Below are 19,965 nucleotides of genomic sequence, written 5' to 3'. Positions count from 1 at the left end.
GCCTCCCTTTTTGTAGTTGCCATTAGAAATATCCCCAAAATATTTAGAAATTGAGGCCGAAGGATTTGGTATCTTGATGTTACCAAAAGTATATCTATACACATATAATCTCCCCACCAGCTTTGGGTTTTACGTTGAGTTGTACAAAAAGTTTACTTTAATGTTTTTCTTTAAAAAAAAGTTATTCATAAAAATGGTTTGGAAATACAAAAGTTTGTATCTGCTGCATTTTCTTTTCAAAGAGAATAATACTTAATCTTTATTCAAAGGAATTTTTTCCAGGTAATTTCTCCTGGGATTAGCCCAGGATTATGCTGCAGCTTAGGCACTGACAATAGCTATTATTTCAAATATTCTGCTGTCTTGTTCTTATCAAATGCATTCTTGTCAGAGAATATGACCCAATTTTTGTATCAAAATATGTCTATATAAAAAGATGATGTACATATGCACACATATGACATATAAGCTCCATTTATTATTCACAAGCATTTTGAAATTTTGCGGATCTGCTCCAGTAAATAAATTAAAAACTATATGACATGTGTTGCAATTAATGAACCATTTATATTACTAGATATCAGCATTTGCCACATCATATTTTCTGTTAAATCTTAAGTAAATACCCATCAAACTGAGACACCTCTTCCCACTTGTTTTAAAATAACTGTGCAATCTAAAACTTTCTTTGTAAAGTTGTGTGCATTGCAACTTACCCGTATTTAATAATGTTTTACACCACATCCTTTGTAGATTAACATTTTCCTTGTTTATCATGTTTATGTGTCTCTAAACATGCATCTGTAATTTCAGCTAATTAATTATGGGATTGCAAATGTGTAAGAAAATTTAGTGATTGACTACTCGAGTGAGAACATTTACATTTAAACCTGAAATGCAGTACAAATAGGAAGATTAAAAAACCCAGGCACTCTAGAATTAGACCTTGAAGTTCACTAATCATCATGTACGTATATTTGACTGAACTAGAACAGACCTGATAAGCTAACATGTAGAAGTCATACAAGGCAGTTATAATTTTAGCTGAAAGGTCAGAAACCCGGGCAAGCATTGAAGTGTATTCATATCCACTCAGCAGGCATTCAGGCAATGAACTCTTATACTGTTCCTATTCTCAGGGGACAACATGACTGTTTTAAACACAGCTGACTGGTTGCTGAGTTGCAACACCCCCTCTTCTGCAACAAGTATGAGAGCTGATGGTACACTGCATGTGTGTGGGTGTGTGGATTTGCCCCTCCGGTTTGCTGTCTGTTGCTGTTTCTGTGTTTGCACCCCTTTTCTGTGTTTGGTACTGATATACAGAATAAGGAGAAATGAATAGGCCTTTTAGTTGCTTTTTGGTAACAGTTGGTTGTGCTTTTCTTATCAATTGGTATTCTACTCTTAGATTTTTTAGATCTACATTTTCTTAAATGTATTCATAATTTCACACAAATGAGGCATATATTGGTTTTCTAACTACTTATACGTTTATTATGTGGTTAATTCAGCCCAACAACAGTCACATCAAGCACAGCGATTGAAGCAGAGTGGACATATACTTAATGACGTTCATAACCTGTAGCCTTTCATAATTTAAATTTTTCACGTGGCAAAAAGATATTTGCCATTTTATATGCTTTGATAAATATCCCAAAGTATCCAATAACATTGATAGTGACTATACCATCACTTTGAAAACTATACGTATAAAATTATAAATTAATATTGGCTCAAATTTTTGGAACTGTAGATATTAACTGCGTTCACACACACATATACACACACTTCCTCCTAGATCAAGTACGATATCAAACAATTAAGACAAAACCATCACATGCTTGTGGAATCACTGCATATCAGGATAAAGAAGGGTTGATGCCAATTAGAAATGTGCATTACAAACAAGCAGTGAGAACAGGCACAGTCTGACTGGGCCTTGCTCTCTCTTAGATTAAATTAGAATGTATGCCCACTGAATAAAGAGCACTTCATTACACCTATTATTTTTATTTTTATAGTCATCATTTTAATTTTTTTTCAATTTCAAACTTAAAGTATACTTTTCACACTTAAAAATATATTGCCATAATTTAGTTCTTCTTAATTCCAATGTGAGGATTTTCCTGGGAAGAGCTGCACAGTAAGTATTGTTGGCTTCATAAGCCACATGTCCCCGTTTTGTTAGCTCAGCTCGGCCGTCATAGCACAAAAGCAGCCACAGACAGTGCGTAAAGGAACGAGAGTGGCTGTGTTCTAATAAAACTTTATTTATGGTCCTAATTATTTACATTTTATGTAATTTTCACGTGTCATGAAATACTGTAATTTTGATATTTTTTAGAACATTTAATATATAAGAAGCCTTTTTAATTCACTGGCTGTTCTGTTTTAAAGTAGTGTTTTAACACAGGCAATAGTTTAATATAATGAATATAAGCAATGAATATTTAGTGATTTATATCTCATTTCAACGAGAAACATTCTTCTGAGTGTTAAACCTCAAGCATTGCGGGTTATCAGTTAGTGTTAAGGCTCTTGTGACCACAAGAGAGCAAGGGCTTCTGTAGTTAGGGACCAGAGGCCTGGACCTTCGCACTGCAATTTACTGCCTGTGTCGCCTGGAACAGTGAACGTGACTTACCCTCTCTGGGCTTCAGTTCCTGAAATAGTAACGTCCCTAGCCAAGGCTTTTGTTTTAAATTTGATAATGTATATAAATCAGTTGGCAATAAATATCAGTGTCTCATCCTTCTTATAATCCATTCTAGTAATTCAGTAATAATGAGGTAAGAGCTTTTTAAGGAAGATAAGAACATTCACTGGATGTTAAAAGACATCCAGTATCAGATAAAAAATTCTTTTGCACTTAGAAATATGTAAACTGGGGAAAAGAAGGCAAACTTCTAGTAACAAAATGTTAGGTATACTCTGATTATTAATAATATAAATATATATTTATATAATTATAAATGAAATTTTTAATGAATTAGTACATGAAATTTTTAATGAATTTTACTGACTTTTTATGCTGGGTATTTATCACATAAACACTTATTTCATAATCTCTCCCATTGAGAATAAGATATTCTATTTTTAATTCCAAGTTTTATTGTTGAAATTAGATGACTTTGTAAAATTATTATAATAAAACAAAAGGCAAAGCTAAGAGCTAATTTGGTGGCTTTTCCAAGATCTTCCCATTAACCTGAATGTTCAAAAAAAGATAATTTTAGTTATTTTGTAATATAAATTGATAATATGACTTAAAGATTGTATCATACTATGTTGGTGCTATTTGAGTGTGTTTCATTGTTCCTTAAGGTAATGTAAAGTGTTTCATCACCTTAATCCTAATTATATAATTATATCTGTGGATTTATATAGAAACCTAAGTTTTCCTTTCCAATTTTTAGCACTAGTAAATTTCTTAAAATATGAAAATAGAATAAATGTGGTCATACCTTTGCTGATAATTTGGGATCAGGCTTTGCAGGCCATGATCTCTGTTGTCACTATTCAGTCACTGGTATCTGGACAAATTATTGTGGCTGTGCTTAAATAAGCTTGATTTATGAACACTGAAATTTGATTGTCATTAAAATTTTCATGTCACAAAATATTCTTCTTTTGGAAATTTTCAGCTATTTAAGAAAGTAAAAACAATTCTTAGCTTATAGACCATACAAAAACAGACCCTGGGTCAGATATGGCGTGTCCTCTGATATAGATTCATATACCAATACATGAAGTATGTTGTAGATTCGTGCAGCCGTGCCACTCATACGAAAAGTTCCTTCCAGACACAGGTAATTCCAGATTCTTACTTGCTTAGAGGTGTCAGGATTCAGAATTCACTACATTTTTACATGCAGAAATACTTAGATCTATTGGGAGAACTTAGAGCAGGGTAGAAAAGAATGAATTCTCACTTTCTCACTTAATTAAAATGTATCAAGTTCCTATTATATGCCAGGTTCTGTGCTAGGAAATGAGAACCCATTGACCTAAAGAACATGATACTGGCCATGCAGGGACTAAAAGTTTAGCAGAGGGGAACAGGCACGAGAATAATGAGTGCGTAATGCATTCAAGGTGGATGCGCGGCAGAGGGAGGGAGGGTTTGATTCTAATGGAGATTAGGTAAAATCTTCAAAGAAAAGGTTTAAGGGAACCGAAATCAGACGTTCTCATCAGCTTTATTATGGTTTTGATATTTGAAATCTCTTTATCATAGAAAAGAATCTTCTTCCAGAATTTTTAATGTAGAACTGATCGACTCCCATGTAACAAATGTTCTTCTCCATGTTACATATTTTGCAATAGAGACACCAACTACTACAGCTCTATTGTTTACAGATTTTTTTTAGAATAAAAGTTATACACGGCTTCATATAATTATTTCTTAAAAAAATTAAATACTTTATGACTACTTAGGAATAAGAGACTTTAGGTACTCCTAAGTTTAGGGGTTTTTTTTTGATTCCCACAAATATAAATCACGGGCTACGGTGAATATTAAAACCAGTAGGTAATACTTACTGCTCCCCTGCCATGTTATAAATTGTAACTTTCCTGATCTAACTCTTTTTGAAATTCTTTGTAGAAATTATGGTGTCAAAAGTCTCTATGATTTTGTAGTTCAGAAAGATGTGTATAGGGAATTACATATATGTAGTCTTGTAAATGGACACCAGTTTAAACATAGATTTCTAAAGATGAAATGTAAAGTGAAAATTACTTGAGTCACTTTTCAAGAATTAAGCCTAATATTGGAACAAATGAAAGTAAACTCTGAGATATTATAATAAAATAGGCTTTCAGCTTGGCATCCATAGCACAGTGGTTACGGCGCCAGCCACATACACCTAGGCTAGTGAGTTCGAGCCCAGCCGTAGCCAGATAAACAATGACAACTGCAACAACAACAAAAATAGCTAGGCACTGTGGTAGGTGCCTGTAGTCCCAGCTACTTGAGAGGCTGAGGCAAGAGAATCACTTGAACCCAAGAGTTTGAGGTTGCTATGAGCTGTGATGCTACAGCACTCTACTGAGGGAGACATAGTGAGACTCTGCCTCAAAAATAAATAAATAAATAAAATAGGCTTTCTTCAAAAGTAATTAATGTACACTAATATTGTACTTAAATTCTAAAGATAACTTGAGGGGATGAGATGAAGTTTGCTTTGAAAATTGGAGTATGGGGTAGGGATGAACGTTGGTTTGTGAAGAAAGGAAATCAGTGATTTAATAGTGACAGTAATCACATGTGGCAATCATCTATCTATCTTATAATCGTCTTTAATTTTTACTCTTTAGTGCCATTAAAAGTATCCCGAGAACAAGTAGACAATTAGTGGAGAGGAGGACCTGACAATAAGAATATCTCTTACTGTAAGGAGTCTGTGTACAAAGTGCTATATGAAGTTATTTTATCTCACTTTCAAGAAAATGAATACTGACTCATTTTCTTTGAGCATGTAGACTAATAAATCCACAAAACTCTTCACCTAGGCCATTAAATTGTACTTATTGAAATAAAAACATTAAATATTTAAGTTTGAAATTTGTTGAGAAATACGGTGCTTTGCTTTTGTCCTACAGAGGATTTTGTTTCCTTTTTATAGTTCGGCATGATTTTGGACACTGTCCTAAAATTAAGTAAAAAGCCCTGCTTAACTCCAGGTTAACTTAAGAAAAACAAAGTATAGTTTAAAAAATGCATTTGAAATGTCAGTGAATATACACTGGGAATCATTTACATGAAGATTTTTACGTGTTTTAGAAAAATAATGAGGACAAGATTTGTCTTATTAATGAACATTTTTCCAAATAGTTCTTCCTTGCACATATTTAATGAATTAAAAAGCTTCCGGCCACTACAAAACTAGACGGTACATCTAAATTAAAACATGCAAACAAAAGCAAGATAACAGAAAAGAAAATAGACTACATTTCAAATATATCTGAAGCTTCAGTGAAAATAACATACCTTGCAAGCTTTCTCTATAGTAAATTAGAAAATGTTTACTGGTTTACTAGTTACCCATTATATGAATATGAAGTACTACTTTACATTCCAACATACTTTTTATAAACCAGCTAATAATATAAAGTTCCATTTCATTTCTCTATTTGAACTTTCTATTGCTGAAAAACTCAAATTATTTATTATTACCTCATTATTCTGTTCTTTAAAAAAATCAATAACTTTGCATCTCACTTGCAGCTCAGGAGCTATTTGTTGTGCTCTCTTAATGTGAAAGGAATATTTTCTGTGCCAGGTTAAATAATTTCTTTTTCCTTTCTACCCTTACCTGGCTCAGAAAAATCATTTTACATTAATGTGCGTCACAAATGTTAGCACCCATTTTGTTGAATTATTACGTAAAATCCTTGCATTTTAGTGCACATAATATGTCTTACTTTTCATTGCTCTCTTCATGTACTTTCTCAAGATGCCTTTTCTGAGCAAAATGAACCTTCCCTGTCTTTGACTAAACACAGACCCTTACAGATTTAATGAGATCTTTCCAATATAATGAAGGAAGACCCAAACCTCCCTCCCTCTTCATTTTTCTCCTTTTGACCATCTGAAACTTTCTAATAGAGGAGATTGTAATCAAAATCATTGCTAAGTCTTTTAAAGTCAAGTCTCAAAGTTGGAATCCAGAATCACAAAACTCATTGTCAGGTGTGGCTTTGGGGCCAGCTTTGTTAGCTGCAGCCCACACTCTGCCCTCCTGCCTTTGCAAGCGAAATGCATTTGATTATTGGTATAATAAATCAGCCTTACACATATTGTTCATAGATACAGGCATGTTTAAGTAGGAACTTGGCCATGGTTAGAAGTTGGAAGTTCCAAGAAAACTATCTATTACATTAGATTTGCTGAAGGTGTGCCTTTTTGTTGTTATTGTCAAAAATCCAGTGTGGACATTGCATCACAGACAGTACCCTTCATACCCACCTAGATTATGCTCCAGATTATCTTCCTACAGCTGAAGGAAATGCTTGATTAGTTAGTGCTGCTGAGAGCAGTACAGTAAACTGTCTGGATTCTGAACACGCATCTTGCGACCTGGTCCCAAATCCCAGCTCTGGGTCTACGGGCAAGTCCTTTAACCTTTTTGTGCCTCAATTTCCTCATCCAAGACATGAAGTTGTTACTAGTATCTACTGACCGTTGTGAGGAGTAAATGAGTTACTATCTCTAAAGCCAAAATCAGCACCTGGAATGGATTAAGTCCCTTCTGACTGTGTGTTGTTATTAACTACTTTCAAACTTGCTACTTCTTCTTGTCCTGAACGCAAGCCATTTTCATACGGGAAGGCAGCCTGTTAAATCAGTGGAAAGATCACGGATTTCAGAGCTAAAAACAGGAGCTCAGATCTTAGCCCTATCATTGTCTGCATTGGAACTTAAAACAGGCTCCTCAGCTCACCTGAACTTCAGTTGTCTTGCACATCAAATAAATATAGTGATTTATAACGATCAAGTTTGTTTTAAGTAATAGCTAAGTGTACATTGTCTAGACATGGTACATGCTTAAGAAATAATAAATAATTTTGTAGTAGTAAATACAAAAATAGTAAAATAATTTGCATAGTGGTAAGTTTAGTTATTAATGAGATATAATTGCAATATGGACTCCTGTGCAAATCACTGCTGATTCCTCATTCACGACACCGCTGACCACGGTGGCTGTTGAGAGATAGGTCACGCTTATTTTCCCTTTCGCTAAGATAAGTAATCCCAGTTTCTTTACCTCCTCTTTCCAATTTTTCCGTTTCTCCTCTGAATTTTCCAGCAAATCATCTTGTCATTGTTAAGTCATGAATACTGAATTAACCCAGAGCTGATTTGGGTGTGGTGGATTCAGTTCATGTGGAGAGATCCTAATTATTACTGCATGCTTTTTCAAAAATTAATTCCTTTTCTAACAGAATAACATCACTGACTTGCTTCATTTGGGGCTACCCAGTGACCCCAGTATTACTTTTTGACAAATTTCTTCATACTGGACTAGTCTTCAGCTTTTCTTCTTTATACTTTTCTGCTTGCTTCTGAATTAGTGAATTGCATCATTCATTTCATTTACGACCAGGAAACTTAAGAGGTGTTAAGTAGAAAATAATTGTATTTATTTCCTCGCTGCTGTGACGTATGTAGTAAAGCTTTGCCAACAAAGGGAAAATATGGTGTGACCAAATGATAGATGCTTTATCACCGCCCCCCCCAAGTTGTATCTAATAATAACAGTAATGTGTGCCAAGCTACTTCAATGCCAAGTAAGGATGTTGCCAAAATATATACCACTTCTAAATATAAATAACACATATTAAGAGAGTTTTGAAACGATGTACTTGCTTCTCAGAAGGACAAATCTCCCATGTTCTCACTTATACATAGGAGCTAAATACTAAAACAATGGATCTATCTCATAAAGACTGAGAGCAGAATGATGGTTACCTTCCCAGAGCCTGGGAAGGGTAGTGGGGATAAGGGCGATAAATGGGGATGATTAGTGGTTGTACAAATATAGTTAGATAATTAGATAGAACGAACAATATCTAATAGCACAACAATGCGACTTTAGTCAACAAGAAGTTGTGGTATACTTTAACATAACTAAGAGAGTGGAACTAGAATATTCCTAACACAAAAAAATGATTTGATTATTACACATGGTATGCCTGTATCCAAACATCACACGTGCACTATAAACGTGTACAACTAGTATACAGCCATAATAATTAAAAAGAAGTAATTTTTTAAAACCGTTGGACTTGCCGTAGACGTTACCTCCAATTCTGTGCTTATCTCTATAACACATTAAAATTGTTATGCTGTTCAAATAAAAAGCACAGCGCATTATGACTCTTTGGTTGCTTCATAGCAGAAAATGTGTATGAATTTTAAAAATTCATTTTTCACCCATCATGGGAATAGGCCCCTGGTTTCTGTGTGCATACGCCTCCATTGTACTCCTATGCAATTGTTTTCTAAAAAAATATTTCCCTGGGAAAAATAAAATATAAACCAGTGAATCTCCTTGTTATGATTTGGATTAAAGGTGCTGAAGACTGATGATTTCTTTTTTCTGTCTATTGACTATGATATAATAGAGGGTGCCTAGATGAGTTCAAAATGGAATATGTCTACCACTATTTCACTTCTCAAGGTTGACTGCCCTTAACAGTTGGACTGGAGAGAACTAGCTTAGCCAGAAGTTCTTAGCTTACGCCCTCCATAAATGCATGCCCATTTGGAAGCTCAATTAACCAAACTCTCCTCCTCAACTTCTCGAGTTTTCTCCTGCATGCCGTGGTAGCTAGCAAATCCCTAGTGGCAGCGTCAGGGTCTTTGATAGACGTTAGAAGTCAAACTCACATGTACTTGTTCTTCCACATAGTGTCTCTTCTTGCAGTCAAAACAGAGCCCCTGAACAGCAGTGAAACCACAGCCACGACTGGAGACGGAGCGCTTGACACTTTTACTGGGTCAGGTAAAGCCTTTAGCTCGCGTGTCCTTCCGTGCACGTGGGGGTGCGTGCATGTGCTCCTCCGTAGGGATAAGCCGCATAAACAGCCAAGTTGTTAGAAATCTGGTCTGTATAAGCTTACCCATAAATTCACTTTGTGTTGTCATCTAATTGTCATAAAATTATGTAGAAATTACAACTGGAATCATGTTTTTCTGGATTGTCAGTGGGCAGAGAAACTCCTGTGACTTTCTTATTAGACATAAGCAGAGCTGATTTCCTTGGAAATAATTTCATACAGTGTTTAATTCATTTTATCATTAGCTTGTAATGGCCAGCCTTGTTCCTTCAAGTTACCCATTTAAATGACATGAAAACTGCCTTCTGTCCAACATTTGTGATGTAAAACTATCCATTTGATTCCTTCTAAATAACCTTGTTTCCTCTCTGGGTTTAAAAAACTCCTCCTGTGTAAGCAGCTGAGTGACAAGCCTTAAAGGTTAATGGGCTTCAGGGGAGCACATGCTGGTTGCATTAGAGCCCAGCCTCTGAGAGCATGGGTATGCTTCAAAGGGAACAATAGCATGTCTTGAAACATCAATCCTTTTTAAATATTAATACCTGATAACTCCCAGCTGGGCACAGAGGGCACAAATTAAGTTGATGTAAAGATTTTTTTTTCTAAGTTATAATATTTTGTTTGGCTTACTATCTGATGAAAAAAAAATTTTTTCAACCTAAGGAAGATTGTATATATCAAAAAAATGACCATTAAATCTAGAAAAGTATTTATGGTAATGAAATCTTGGTTCTGTTACTCGACTTTAACAGATTTTACATTTACCCCTGTTCTCATGTTACAAGGATTGTATGTGAGTATGCTTTATGTGAAAATAGTTGAGGTATGCCTTTAAGTATAAGGTCACTACCGCATAGATTTGATTTTTATAGATACAGATGGTCCGGTTTTATTAGTTCACACGTATTAGAAGCAGCTGAAGTATATTTACATGAAGTATGAGTACTCTAAACAAATAAATAATAGTTGATAAACTTTATGTAGAGAGTCTTATGTGTTAAGCTACATCTTTCCTAGCAATTCACCTGCCTCCCAGAAGATAGCTATACCAGTTTACCCTAGCATTCTGGCTTGCTCATGTATCCGTAACTCTCATACAAAACTCTCTGCCAAGTCAATGGTCCATGAACCAGTTTTAAAGAAAAAGAATGATTAGTAAGTAATTGCTGGCATATTTCAATAGTATACTGCAAGTTAATTGAAAGCTAAATGAAACAAATAAAAAAAGCCCAATAGAGTATGAGCTCCAGAGCTCCCTGATCCATTTTATATAGACAAAATTTATCAAGGCATGCAGAGACGTTAAAGGTGGTTAAAGTCTCACAATCAAGGCCACGGTATAAATGGGTCTAGAACTGTGTCCTGATGATTAAACCCAGGGTCCTTTCTATATCATTTCATTGGGAAAAATATAAAGATGGCAAAAAGAAATAGGAACGAACAAATCATCCCGTCTGGAATCTGTTCGTATTATCTTTGTAGATATTGTCTCACTTTTCTCTTAGGAACTTTCTAGGGCTATTTTGTCCAATAAAGTAGCCCCTGATCATAGGTGACTATTTAAATTTTAATTAATTAAAATGTGGCAAAACTTAAAATTTTGTTTCTAGTCTTATTTGTCATATTTTAAGTGTTTAACAGCTGCATGTGGTTAATGGTACCATAGTGGACAACTCAGAACATTTCCAGTATCACAGAAGCAGTCAGGGCAGGGATTCTTACCAGCAGTACCATTAAAGATCCCAGCTAATTCTTTGTTGTGGGTAGCTGTCCTCTACCCCATAACATTGTCAGGTGCTTGCCGGCATCCTTGCCTCTGGCAAGCCCATGGTGCCAGTAGCGCCTCTAGTTGTGATTACCAGAAATGTCTCTAGACATGTTTTCCCTGGCAGACAAAATTCCCTCCAGGGCTCCACTTCTCCTTCCATCAAATCCCTGAACTAAACTATCACAATAATAAGAATACAACCTTAAAATGACTTCAGCACCATCTGGGAAACTGACCACAGACATTAAACATTTATTTTAAAGAATGTTCAGGGTGTTTTGAAGACAAGCAGTTTTGTTTACTTTTTGCTTCCAAAAATGATGGAATATAGTGAATTAAGTATTTTGGGTAATGTTTATGATTAATTGCATGACCGTGGGAGGTGTCTTCCATATTTGGATATGATACCCTGCAGTCCTTCTGGAGATTAGGTTGCCCTTTGGAGGAACACTTTTTCCATTGATTAACATAATCACAACTGACTTTAATTCAGTTTTATTGTTTCTTTGAGTTATCTGACAATGTATGAGTTAAGAAAAGTATACATTTTAGTGAAGGAGTATGAGCTCTCCAAATTTTATTCCTTATGTGAATCTATTGGTTTTCTGAGTTCAAAGTTTTGTATTCTTCTTAGGAAATGAACATATAGACATTAATATGAAATTTTAAAAATTAATTGAGCCTTCGCAGGGCTGTGGTTCTAATGTTGTGTAGATTCATCATTCAAGGGAAAAAGCATCCTACATGTTCAGAATTAAATTCATGTATTTGTATTTTTTTCTGAAATACATAGTTTTGTTCTTTGGCTTAAAGCTGCTATAATACATGTTTCATTATCCAACATTTCTTTGGAAAGTCTTCTATTTTATAACCTTGAGAATAACTGATTGGTATAACCAAAGTCTTAAATATGCCAAAGTGAAGTTTCATAAAAAAGAGACAAACTAATTTGGAATTAAGCCTCATGTAACTATATTTCTGCTAAGTGGTGTATTCAGTATTCATTAAGTGAATTAATGCACTAATAAATTAGAATGAATATCCTGTGAAATAGCACTGTGTTATGGAAGGTGCTCGGGCTATAGTGTAAAGAGTCTGTTCTCCTGGAGTTTATTTGACAGTTTTAAATATTAAGTTTTTAACAAAGAAGTAGAAAATCAATAGCTTATGGTCAATCTATTTTCAACTGCATATAGCAGCATATTCACTTAAAATTTGGATGCTGAAAATATTTAGAACATAAGATGTGTAGCCAAATTTGACAATTTTTAAAATTAGCTCACAACATTCTTGCAAATACACTGACTACACTATTAGAATGAAGACTAAAATACACTTAGGGTTTCCAGGCAAAATAGCATTTTAAACACAATGCTACATGTGTTTGAAGCCATAGATCACAAGGGTACTTAATAGCATTTGGATATAGAAATATATCATGTTTCATAAAATAGTTAGCAACCTAAACCTATTTGTCACTTCTGCCGCTCTAAAAGTTTAGCTCCAGAATTATTATGAACAACTTAGAAGGGACATTGTACTTTGAAGTACAACTGTGATTGATGAGACTAAACCAGCTCCAGGACTGTGTTGTGTACGACTTTCATCTTTTTGAAAAGTGAATGAACAGCAGATGGCCTAATAAAGACACCCTGTGTCCTTGCCCAGTGCAGATCGGCTCTGAAGGGACCGGCTCCACACTTTAGGGTCCATATATTTGCAGGACATCTGTCTTGGTCAAGACAGATGGGTAAGGGAAAAAGAAACTTCCAAACTTTTGGATAGATTCCAGTTTGGGGGTGCACGTTTGGATGAGCTGTTAACAGGACCTGACTTTCACCTTGAAGTTTTTCTCACACGGTATTATCTCTGATAGTTCAAAATATATTTGCAAAAATAATTGCTACTGCATTCTGTGAATATGCCTTTTAGAAAAATATTACATTGTCACCCATGCTTTCTTCGTATATTCTAATTCTTAATAGAATATTTTGGACTCGGTAACTACTCATCCGATTGGTCAAATGAAAGGAAATAGAATACAATAGCATTTTACAATTTCACAGTGAAAGTTAGAACATCACATTTGTATGGTCTTTCCAGCAGAATAAAGATGGAAGAAGAGCAATACTTATACATTGCCATCCTATTTGAAATGTCACATGTGTGAAGTTTGAAAAATTTTAAAAAATTATGTCATGAAAGCCTGATTAGCCTAGAATCAAAGATATTTATTCATAGCATCTGAATACATAGGATCATGACACTGATTTGAGAAAATGGAAACAGGACAGAGGGAATGATTTGTGAGAGGAATGTTCATTTGATGGTTTTAGAACAAAACTCAAAGTCGTTGAGTTAGGAGAAAGTGTCTACGTAGCTGTTTCTCTTTAGAAACTTGTATTTAACATGGTAATTTCTGCAAATTGGTTATGTACCCCCTAGTGAAATGAATTTACGAAGCAACCTTTTGTGCCCTGGTGTTTGTGTCTTACAGTCATAACAAGTAGTGGCTACAGCCCCAGATCGGCACATCAATATTCCCCACAGCTCTATCCTTCCAAGTAAGTGGTCAGTAGATTCTTTCTGGTTTGTTAGAATAACTTTTCAGAATTATGTTTCTTAGTCTGTATTCACATAGTATAGCAGCTTTAAGTTGGCAAACATTTATATGTATGCATTATAAATAGATAATTGGATCAATTCTTGGGTAGATTAGACATATAGATAAATATTCTATATAAATTTGAAATAGAGATACCCACCTTTATCTGGGTAATTCTCTCCTGTCTGGACTTACATACTCTTGAGGGAAACATCAAGCTGAAGTAAGAGTACACTGTTTTTTTAAATGCAAATGCAAAAATGTGTTTAGTTTAAAGAAAATCTAGTTCTTTTTTTCATTAACACTTTATTATTCATTATATCATTGGAAATTTTGGAAGGGCATATAAAGATTTCTAATAAACAGGGCTTATTGCCTTGTAACTAATATAATCACCTTAGTGAGGACCATGGTAGACATTGAATCAAGTTTAAGTATTAATATATTGGGTGCGTATCTGAACTTGTTGGAATTAGACAGAAGTGCCGAGTTTGTGTTCCTGCTACATACACATGTACACATGGTGTGCTATTTCTCTTTCCTGTAGAGCATCTTTACATAAATAGGCTGGGGATTGAATGGGGAATATTATATAAAATATGGCTTGAAGAAAGAAATGGCATTCCATTTCTTTTTAGGAAGCCCCTTACCTTTTATTTTAATTTTTATAAATTGTAAGTTTTCAAATTCTTGGTAGGGCTTATAAGTGGGTTTTCATAGTCATTGCATAGTGTTGGTCATCCAGGGTCACTGTAAATATGCAGATGAGCACGTGAATTAGCTGGGCTGTGCTCCATTTTCCTCATCTGCATATAAATTGGAGTGTTATTTCAGAGGTAAACAAAAATCGTAGACTTGGAAGAGCCTTTTGATGTAATACCTAAACCAAATTTCTCATGTTACAGGTGAGGTGTGGACTTAAGGAGTTAAAATGATTTGCCCATGGTCAGTCACTAGGCTGGCTTGTAGCACAGTCTGGGCTCCTGATAATCCAGACTCATGTTCATTCCTATATTGTTAAGATTATATTATAGATAAAGAGGAAGATTACTTCCTGGCTATTATAGGGTTTCACTGAATCTAAGCTGTCTGAATTAATATGCAGTCTTTGTTGCCACAGTAATGCTATTTTTCTGATATTTAGGCCCTATCCACACATTCTTTCTACACCAGCAGCTCAAACAATGTCTGCCTATGCAGGCCAGACTCAGTATTCGGGGATGCAGCAGCCAGCCGTCTACACAGCCTACTCACAGACAGGACAGCCCTACAGCCTGCCCACTTACGGTATTTCACGTCTCCTCCTTCTTTGGTTATAAGTAGGTAATCCTGGTGGTCATAGTTTTCTACTGTAAGGTTACAGCTCAGAAGGAAGATCATCTTACTAATGAAATGATTATTGCATCCATTTTCTAAACAGATTTGGGTGTGATGTTGCCAGCCATCAAGACAGAAAGCGGACTTTCTCAAACTCAGTCCCCATTACAGAGTGGCTGCCTCAGTTACAGCCCAGGATTTTCTACCCCACAGCCAGGCCAGACGCCTTATTCTTACCAAATGCCAGGTAGGTGACCACACCCACACGGGCTCTGAGAGAACTCATTCTTTGAATGAGGCTCTCTCGTCTTCAGACTGAAACTGACTCTCTGATCATGAAGAGGAGTTTTTAAACTTGATCGCAGTCCACATAATTTTTTAAGAAAAGGCAAATAACTAGGCAGAAACGTGAGAAACACGGTGAAAATAGTTAAATATCCATCAAGAAACATGACCCATACCAAATTTAAGTACTTTAAGTTTAAGCTGCATAACATCAGTAGGAAACCAAGGTCCAAGCAAAGCAACCTCCAAGCCAGACACCAGGTCGGTCACACGTTTGGTGTCTACTTACGTGTTTTTAGAGATCCACAGCACAGACCAGTAGTTAATTTCTTTTCAGTAATCCTGAAGGACGTAATGCTGATTTGGTTCTATTTAATAGCAAATTAGTTCTTTTTTGAGTTTCATTTATCATTAAGTGATTGAGAGGTTTTTTTAGTTGTTCTTTTCAAAAACCTCTCTGTCCCCCACGGATTTCTTAATAGTACTGTTTATATAAACTGCGTCCCACCCCCTGCCCTGGTCCTCTAGATAGGATCATTTAAAATCTTTTCTTATTTTTGACTCCTGTTCAAAATTGTGTTTTGTCTTTATGTTACTGTCACTGAAAGAATTTTAGTGACATAGTAAAAACATTAAAAGCTGGATGCCCTGTGTCATTTTGTCTATAACATAGTCACAAATTGAGGGCTCTTTGAACCAACTGGTATTAGCATTTTGGTCCATTGACGAAAATGAAATAATTATTTTGACATTTTTGGCTGAAACAAACAAAAATCTTTTTTAACCTGGATTGCAGATAGACACATATTTGCAGGCAAGCTCTAGCCACAAAGAGCCACACAGCTTCGGTTAGCAATGTGACAGGGAGCATAGAGACTTTTTCAGTTTTTCCCCCACATACTTTCATATGGGCTGGTTCAGGCCAGGTCAGTTGCATTGGTTACATAATAAATTGCAGCCAAACATGCTTGTTTCACCACCTTCCTTAATAGTCTTTCATTTTAATCCTTGACAAAGACATTCCATAAAGACACTTTTTAAATCTATAATGGATAGCGCACTTGTTTTTGCCCTGCTTTGAAAAAGTAATTAAATATAGACCTTGTAGTGAGGTTTTAGAGAAATAGTTCTCTCTGAATCTGAACCCTAATTTGCAGCTATTTTTGTTCTAAACAAAGGACATGGGGGAACAGAAAGACAGAGAGCTGCCAGCAGCAATTCTAAATGGGTTCTGTGTGGTTATTTCCAGGGCTAATAACTCTATCCAAATGTGGAACTCAAGTGATTTCTGTATGCAAATGCAGTTGATAGGATTTGAAAGTTCCAGGGGTTTCCTGAAAGTAGTCTTAGTCTGTGAAAAGTTTGGTTCCTTGAGTAGCCCGGACACTTCACCCTTAAACGTTAGCCTCAGTTCTGAGGAAGACGCTCCCCATATGCTTCTGTTTAGCCCAATAGATACACGAGGAAAGGGCTTAGCAGTTGTTACAGGAAGGACACCGCTGAGCACATTTTCTGTATAAATCACTCAACTTCAAATTTCACTGCCTCCCTCATAAAATTCAAAATTTAGTTCTCTCACTGAATTCTACAATGTGAAATATTTTTATCATTTTGCAAGGAACACTTTTTAAAACCAGTTTGTCTTCTACCTCTAGGTTCTAGTTTTGCACCGTCCTCTACTATTTATGCAAATAATTCAGTTTCCAATTCAACGAATTTCAGTGGTTCACAACAGGTATAGTAGCTTTTTATATTTATGCTTTTTGTATCTATTTCAGATCATTAAGAGTACTTTCAGGTTCCTATATAAGTGTATACTTTCCCAGAATAAGGTTTCTGAATTTAAGATTAAGGTAGCCTTTCAGGACTATAAAAATTTAGCTACCCAGAATTCCTTGAATGGGTGTTATTCTGGCTGTTTTAGATTTCCTGAGTGCATTTAATCTTTAGTTGTTTTAACCATTTGGTATGGAATTAGAAAATGTATTGGATATTTTCTATTACCTTAAAGTACACTAAAAGTAATGTTTTTATGAAAGCTAAGAATTTTTTTTTTTTTTTAGTTTTTTTCTCTTTATTTCAAATTCATATGAGGGTAGAAATTTTTAGATTGCATAGTTCTCCCTTGCAGGGTAAAGTTCCAGTTGTAAAAGAGCCCCTCACCCAGAGGGTGTGTCACACACCCCCACCATGTGCACCGTAAGTGAGATCCCCCCACATGCCCTCCCTCCTTCTGCCAGTCATTCTCAGTCCCCTCCCCACTTTGTCCTCCTTCGCCCCAATACTAGAATATATTTGTGTTTTCTTGGGCATGTAATTGTTTATATATTGGTTTCATGTTAGTATGGAGTACCTTGGATATTTAATTTTCCATTCTTGTGATACTTTACTGAGAAGAATGTATTTCAGCTCCATCCAGGTAAATGTAAAAGATGTGAAGGCTCCATCTTTTTTAATGGCTGAATGATAAAAAGCTGAATGATAAAAAATGATAAAAAGCTCTGTAAATATTAGTTAACAGATTGAACTAAAATCAATCTCAGGATATTGCTATAGATTTTATGACATTTAAGTTCTAAAAAGTATCACTTGTAACTATACCAAAGGCCTCTAGAAGTATTGTTGACTTTTTAAAACTATTTTTATTTTTTAGTTCTGTGATTTTCTTTTAATAAATATTTGGTTCTTTTTTCCCCTACAGCTGTAACATTTTGCTTCTGTCACTGTGCTTGTCTCTAATAGACCTTAGTCCTTCTCCTGATCTTGTTTCCTTCAGATTTTGATGAGTTTTTAAATCTGTTTTGTTAGAATTGTGAGTGAATGTCCCCAAATGACTGAATCCGCTCCAAGTGAGATGAATTTGTAGTATATGTTGACACTCCAGAATGCTTTGTCCTTATTTCTTGATTCTCAGTCACGTTCAGAGTAGCTGCGATTAAAGGGAAGCCGATATCTGGGCTTTCAAGGCATCATTTTACTTTCACGTTTTCCTGGCCTTTTTTATATTCTGTAGTGTCAGTTATTGCACAAACACTTGCTTTCTGGATTTACTAAAGGAATTCTATTAATTGTCTTATTTTAATTTCATAAATATAACAAAAGACAGAAAGGAAATATTAATTATTAAAGTAGTGTGGAATAATAATTTTTTAGAATAATAATTTTTTTCTAGTTTGGCATTAGTTTGAAAATAATCAAAGCCTCTGTTTCAGTTTTAAAAATTGAGAATTTTTGATAGCTTAATTTCCCTCACTTATCAATTCAGCAGACATTTATGGAGCACTTTGCTATACATTAGATTTTTGACGAGGCATCAACAAATCAAAAATAGTAAGTCATTGTTCCCTACTTTTTATTTTTATGTTTTTGTTCCCTATTCTGTAGAAGGGCACAGTCTTCCTGGGGAAACAGACATGAAAACTAATATATACGGAGGTGGGATATAACTAATGTAATAGAAACATACACTAGGCAGAGTTGTAGTATGAAGGGAGAACTACTTCACTCCAATCGGAAGGACTAAAAAAAGATACACAAAGGAGAAGAAAAATGTATTTCATAAAGATTGAATCATAAAACAGATCCAATTCCATCTGAAGATTTAAATACAATGGATGCAACGTAAAATGCAACCTACATTTTGGAGCATGGTGTGAACACCGGTTTATTCTTTTAGCAAATATTTAGTGAGTGCCCATTAAGTGTTAGGAATTGGTCTCTATATTGGGGTGATGATGGGGCAGGGGTGGAGCAGTCTGATTCTTACGTCATGGAACTTCCAGCCTACTGTGAGGAGCAGACAACAAACCAGTAATGACACAAATACATACAGAATTAGAAAGCATGAAGGGAGAGGAAAGAGATAATTAGAATATTAACAGAAGTATAATTTTGAACAGGGGAAGCCTCCTCTATGGTGACCACATTTAGGCCAAGACTTCTAAGAGTTAGGTAAAGAATGAGGGTCGGGATGTTTCAGGCAAAGAAATCAGTGTGCACAAAACCAACAGGTAGAAGACACCGTGTGTCCTTGGGCTCAAAGATAGCTTGAGTTTTAGTCAGGGCCTGAGGGGACGACGGGGAACGTACATTAGCAGAGAGGCAGAGGTCTGCTCACTAGGGCCCTGTGGTGTACAATTGGGAATTTGGATTCTATTCCAAGCCCAATGGGAAGCTATTAAAGGATTTTGAGCAGGAGGGTAGCATCATATAATTTATGTGTTGAGGGTCTTTGGAGAAAGAACAAAAGGTAGAAACAAGGAGATAAATTAGAAAACTAGTTTGTTGGCTGCAACAGGAAGTGAAAGAAGCTTGAATGAGGGGACAATAGTGGAAATAAAGAGAAGGGGGACATCTTCAAGATAGATTTGAGTACAAACATTGTATTTTCCAGAGGCTAGTAGCCTGGACCTTCCAGTATGTA

General features: G+C 35.4%; 1 protein-coding gene across 1 annotated transcript in view; it reads left to right on the top strand.

Annotated features, from left to right (window-relative positions):
- The window catches only part of EYA4 (EYA transcriptional coactivator and phosphatase 4), an 85,689-nt gene that overhangs the window by 22,455 nt on the left and 43,269 nt on the right, over positions 1-19,965 (top strand). Inside the window, exons 3-7 of the mRNA XM_012805448.2 lie at positions 9,420-9,512; positions 13,833-13,899; positions 15,085-15,227; positions 15,361-15,504; positions 17,198-17,277. Of these exons, the coding sequence (XP_012660902.2) occupies positions 9,420-9,512; positions 13,833-13,899; positions 15,085-15,227; positions 15,361-15,504; positions 17,198-17,277 (527 nt within the window). The remainder of the gene's footprint in view (positions 1-9,419; positions 9,513-13,832; positions 13,900-15,084; positions 15,228-15,360; positions 15,505-17,197; positions 17,278-19,965) is intronic.

Source organism: Otolemur garnettii, unplaced genomic scaffold (genome assembly GCF_000181295.1).
Source record: "Otolemur garnettii isolate 467f Iridium unplaced genomic scaffold, OtoGar3 scaffold00042, whole genome shotgun sequence".
NCBI lineage: Eukaryota > Metazoa > Chordata > Mammalia > Primates > Galagidae > Otolemur > Otolemur garnettii.
This window is presented reverse-complemented; position numbering and strand designations above follow the sequence as displayed.